Source organism: Xenopus laevis, chromosome 4L, assembly GCF_017654675.1.
Source record: "Xenopus laevis strain J_2021 chromosome 4L, Xenopus_laevis_v10.1, whole genome shotgun sequence".
Taxonomy (NCBI): Eukaryota; Metazoa; Chordata; class Amphibia; order Anura; family Pipidae; genus Xenopus; species Xenopus laevis.
The window spans coordinates 117851324-117857323 of record NC_054377.1 but is presented as its reverse complement, the minus strand read 5'-3'; the positions used below and the strand labels follow the sequence as shown (position 1 = coordinate 117857323).

The window sequence follows — 6000 nt, the reverse complement described above, 5'->3', positions numbered from 1 at the left end:
CGCTACTACCCACAGCTAAGGATGAGCAAAATTTTTCACCGCGGAAATGGGGCCCATAGACTTCAATGGGGGAAAAAAATTGTCGCCCATAGACTTTAATGCATTTCGGCAAAATTAATTAAAACGGGTGAAATTCGCCTATCCCTACCCACAAGCACCTCTTCCTCATGTCAGAAAGCAGAAGGTACATCCAGCCACCCCAAATAATAACTAAATTACTCACACTTAGGCACATTTATGAAAAGCATTTGGATAAAATGTCGGAACAACGTCTGCAGCTGAAAAAAAAAAAACCCAAAGCATAAAAACTCTCTAACATTTATTTAATAGAAAAAAAACCTGTGGGGGGTCAGATGATTTGCAGACTCTGGTATGTGCAATTAGAACAAACTACATCTCAAATCCTTTCACTATGGGTCGGAACTTCTTTTTCTGAAATACAGTGAGGAAGAAGCAGAATCAGTCCTTGATGAGATCACTGTGTGAGGCGTCACATTATGAGTTCCTCTTTGCCCACATTAAACCCTCGTTCCACTGGCGAATTGCAACAACCATCATATAGACAGAGGAATACATCGATTGGCTCCTCCACTTGTGAAATAGTTCAATATCCAAGTAGCAAATTGGAAGCAATAAAATCTCCTACCAAAACCCGCGAGGTTCTTCTTGCAGATGACAGTGTGCCGCAATAAAAGATCCGATAGAAACAATCGCAGAGATGCGGTGTTTATGTCCGCAGCAAAATGATTGGAGTCCACAGCTACATTCTGCTGTTGCATTTAGGGAGATCCATTAGTCAGAGCCCCGCTCGGTGTGTGAAGATATTTACACATTCTGACTGGACTTGAAGCTATGTGATATCCTCCTCTTCTGAGCAGTAATCTTGTCCCTTTAAACCAAAAGAACAAAAAGATGAATTCAAGAACAGCCACAATAAAGATTGAAATTACATTTATCTTGGTCATTGATGAGTTTCCAGCTTTCTACCTTAAAAACTAGACACACAAAACCTGCATGGCTAATTTGGCAACTGAAAGCCATTGAGCATAGTATACAGTGCCTTGCAAAAGTATTTACCCCCCCCTTGGCATTTTTCATGTTTTGTTGCCTCATAACCTGGAATTAAAATTGATTGTTTGAGAGTTTGCACCATTTCATTTACAGAACATGCCTACAACTTTGAAGATGTTTTTTTTTATTATTATTGTGAAGCAAACAACAAATAGGACAAAATAACAGAAATCTTCAGCGTGCAGAACTGTTCACCCCCTTAAGTCAGTACTTGGTAGAGCCACCTTTTGTGGCAATTACAGCTGCAAGTCACTTTGGATAAGTCTCTATGAGCTTGTCACATCTTGCCACTGGCATTTTTGCTCATTCCTCAAGGCAGAACTGCTCCAACTCCTTCATGTTGGATGGTTTTCCACTTGTGATCAGCAATCGTCAAGTCTGACCACAGATTCTCAATTGGATTGAGGTCTGGACTTTGACTAGGCCATTCCAACACATTTATATGTTTCCTCTTAAACCACTGGAGTGTTGCAGTTTAGCAGTATGCTTCGGCTCATTGTCCTGCTGGAAGGTGAACCTCCGTCCCAGTCTCAAATCACAGGCAGACTGACACAGGTTTAGCTCTAGAATATCCCTGTATTTAGCACCATCTTTCCCTCGACTCTGACCAGTTTCCCAGTCCCTGCTGCTGAAAAACATCCGCACAGCACGATGCTGCCACCACCATGTTTCACTGTGGCGATGGTGTTCTTGGGGTGATGGGATGTGTTGGGTTTGCGCCAGACAAAGCATTTTACTTGGTGGCCAAAAAAAATACATTTTAGTCTCATCTGACCAGAGCACCTTCCTCCATACATTTGGAGAGTCGCCCACGTGCCTTTTGTCAAACTCAAAACGTACCTTCTTATTTATAACTTTAAGTAATGACTTTTTTCTGGCCACTCTTCCATAAAGCCCAGCTCTATGAAGTGTACGGCTTATTGTGATCCTATGGACAGATACTCCAGTCTCTGCTGTGGAACTCTGCAACTCCTTCAGGGTTACCTTTGGTCTCTGTGCTGCCTCTCTGATTAATGTCCTCCTTGTCTGGTCTGTGAGTTTTGGTGGGCGGCCCTCTCTTGTTATAATACCATGTTGTTTCCTCTGGGGCCTTTTGGAAAAGGTGTGTTTATACTGACAAATCATGCGACACTTAGATTGCATACAAGTGGACTACATTTCACTAATTACATGACTTTTAAAGGTAATTGGTTGCACCAGGATTTTTTAGGGGCTTCATGGCAAAGGGGGTGAATACATATGCACATGCCAATTTATTTTTTAAAAATTCTTATATATATATATATATATATTTATTTTTTTCCTCATTTTACTTTACCAACTTAAGACTATTTTGTGCAGATCCATCACATAACATTAGATTAAGAAACGTTTCAATTACAGGTTGGAATGTAACAAAATAGGTAAAAAGCTAAGGGGGTGAATACTTGTGCAAGGCAGTGTATGTGAACCATATGTTGGCTCCAATGTTTTTCCTTTTACCTCTTCAAATAGAGAAAGCTTAAAAGGGGTGGTTCACCTTAAAGTTAACTTTTAATATGTTATAGAATGTCCTATTTCTATCAACTTTGCATTTGGCCATAATTATTTGTTTTTTTTAAAGTTTTTGAATTATTTGCCTTCCCCCTTCTACATCATTCCAGCTTTCAAATGGGGGCCACTGTATCCAGCAGCCAATTAACTTTTGCTCTGTAAGATTACAATTATCATTATTGTTACTATTTATTCCTTAAATTTCTATTCAGTGCCTCTTCTATTCATATTGCAGTCTCTGTCAAACCACTGTCTGGTTGGAATGATAAACTAGACCCTAGCAAACGGGTAGCCAGTAAAATTCCAAACTGGAGTGCTGCTGATCAAAAAGCTAAATAGCAGAAAAATCATAAAAAATAAAAAACAGTTCAAAATTGTCTCAGATACCATGGTCTATGTCTTAATAAAAGTTAATTTAAGGGTGAGCAACCCCTTTAAGGCAGGGGGCAGATTGACATTGGCTTTGTCTTTGGGAAGTCTGTCCCCCATAATTTGCATCTTGCCTGATCCATCTCCACCCTTTTCCTTAATGCACACCACTAGGTTCCCTGGAAAATAAAGGTCCTAGGCAGCCACCGGGTTGCATTTATGTTAGGCCTTCATGCAGCAGTTCTGTTATGGGGACTCATGAATTCGCCTTGTTATCTCCAATACTTAACAAAAATGTATACCATTTTTAAAATAAACCTAACTGTATGCAGTGAAATTCCCCCTTGATTTTACTTGCTCTGACTGCTGTGGATATGAAACTTCAGACGGTCCCCAGCTGCTTTGCAGGGAAACCATTATACTTTCAAATGGCAGGAGGAGCCCCCCACCTTACTTCCCAGAACTTGAGAAGCTTTGTTTGTTTCCCTGTAGAGCAGCCGGCGACTGTTTAGAGATTTGTATCCACAGACCGAGTGCCGAGTTTATTTTATAGTTTTAATTATTTGCCTTCTTTTTCTAAATCTTTGCATACTTCAAATAGGGGGTTACTGACCCAGCAGTCACAAAACTATTGTTCTGAGAGACTACAATTTTATTGGTATTGTTACGTTTAATAACTTATCTTTTTAGTCCGGCCCTCTCCTATTCATATTCCAGTCTCTTATTCCAGTCTCTTATTCAAACCACTGCTTGTTTTCTAGGGTAATTTGGACAGTGGCAACCAAACAGCTTATGAAATTCCCAACTGGAGAGTTGCTGAACAAAACATTGTGGCTAAGAAAACACTGAAGTAACTTGATTATTTCAGAAATGGTACAGCATTTTTAAATGGTTCTATTTAGAAAGTATCTTATTTCCATGAGATGAAACATAACATTTTCATGACAGTTCCCCTTTAAGCTTTGGCAACATAGATGTCTGAACGAAGCACAGTTGTTTCCCTGGCAATGTGTGAAGGTAATTTTCTCTGGCACAATACCCTTGTGTCTCAGATAATTTTTCAAGGTGCTCTGTTATATTTAGGACATTGATATGCAGCCCAAGGTCCTATTTTCCTCTGCTTCATTAGCTGTAATGCATCAGATATTCCTAAACAATTGTAGCAGAGCTTTAAAGGGAATGTCAACAAAACTATTTTTTTCCTAATAAAAGTAACAAAATCCTAAGCAACTTTGCAATATACATTTGTTGCAGATTTTCTATAGTTTTTAAGTTATTTGTATATGTATTGCTATTAAAACAGTTTGTTTGTCCCTTTCTATTCTCTGTCCTGATGGCTCAGATACAATGTAAGACAAGGCAGCTGATCAACAGACCTGTCTTTGCAGGGGAACCAAGACTTTTGCAACATTGTTTAAAAACACAGTTGCTGCTTTCAATAGAAATGGTCTTACAGATAACTTTAAAAGCACTGAAAACAGGGTCAGACTGGGGGGCCCAGGGCCCACCGGGACCGCTGTCCAGGGCCCCCCCGTGCCCCCTGGCCTGCATACTCGATGGCGCACATGCATGCATGGAGCCGACAGGAACGCTTCAGTGCACGGAGCCGCATGACGTGCATGGAGCCGCACAGCGATGCGCGACATTTGCAAATAGTTTTTATTTTCAGGGCCAGGAGATCCAGAGATGGAGTCTGGCTCAGCGGCGGCCCATGAGGGTTTTTACCCAGTGTCCTGCCAGGCCAGTCCGACCCTGACTGAAAATAATACATGTATAATGAAAGTTTTATTAGGCAAATTTTTGGGGTTGACTTGTCTTTTAAAAGGGTTGTTCACCTGAAATTTTTACTTTTAGTATGGTGTAGAAAAAGCATCATTCTACAGCAGTTTGGAATTGGCCTTCACACTTATTTTAAATTATTACATATTTTGTTCTGAAGCCTTAGGCATGGGGTTAAATGCCCTAGCAACCAGGGAGACATTAATGGTAGAGGACCTGAAATGAGAAATAAGCAAAATAAAAACAAACAACGGGCTGATTTACTAAAAACTACAGTCAAATGCTTCTGTGATTTTGCAATGGCCAATTACTTACCAAAATACAATCCATATGAGAACAGTTTATTTACTTCTACCCAAAATGGAGTCACAACCCTCAGACTGATAACTAGTTCCAATTTACATGGAGTCCAATATAGTAAAATGTTGTATTTACATTATAATCATCATTAATCAGCTCTAGGCACATCAGGAGCTCAATTTTTGCCAAAAAAAACCAAACATTTTTTGGAACAGTTTGGCCACAAATTATAGCTTGGTGCCTGATGTTACTGAAAAGGGACATGCAATATCTTTCTGAAGTATTTAGCCTTTATATTCTTACTTTTTAAAATCATAGAGACAGTATTTGAAGTACAGTAAGTCAGTACATACACAAGGATATTGATCATCATGTTGTTCTAAACTAACCTTTTCAATTTTTTCATCTAGCATCCTGAAGAACTCCTGCTGGCTCTCGGAGATGTGGATACTGAAAATCAAACACTAGAAATTAGTTGTCCAGGATTCACCACCAAAAGCAAGAAAGCAAACATCAGCATTAATACAAAATGATTTCAGAAGCCTTGATGCACTTGTCTCAGCATTGACCATAGCAGTCAGTGCCGCACACATTTGATTGTATTAGTACATACCTGCACTGAGCAGAAAAGCCACTGGTGCTATAGCATTCAGCAGAAATCAAACCATTATGATTTGCTAGAATGGTTAGCATTGAGGTTGGTAAGAAAAAAAGTGAACTTAAAGGAGAAGGAAAGGCTGAGTTTACTTGGGGGTTCCAAATGTTAGGCATCCCCAAGTGATTGTATTGACTTACCTGGAACCCCAGCCCGGTACTCCTATCAGTAGAAAACTGCACCGGTCCAAGGTTCTTCTAGCGAGCACCACAGATTGATCGGCTTCCTTCTTCTTCTTTCTTCAAATTTCTTGAGGCAGACGCATGCGAAATAGCCAACTTCTTTGTTAAAGT

General features: G+C 39.8%; 1 protein-coding gene across 1 annotated transcript in view; it reads right to left on the bottom strand.

Annotated features, from left to right (window-relative positions):
- Positions 1-306: 306 nt before the first annotated feature.
- c1orf21.L (chromosome 1 open reading frame 21 L homeolog) overlaps positions 307-6000 on the bottom strand; it is a 76953-nt gene continuing 71259 nt past the window's right edge. The window contains 2 exon segments of the mRNA NM_001086417.1: positions 307-889; positions 5442-5502. Coding sequence (NP_001079886.1) covers positions 851-889; positions 5442-5502 — 100 coding nt within the window. The 3' untranslated portion in view covers positions 307-850.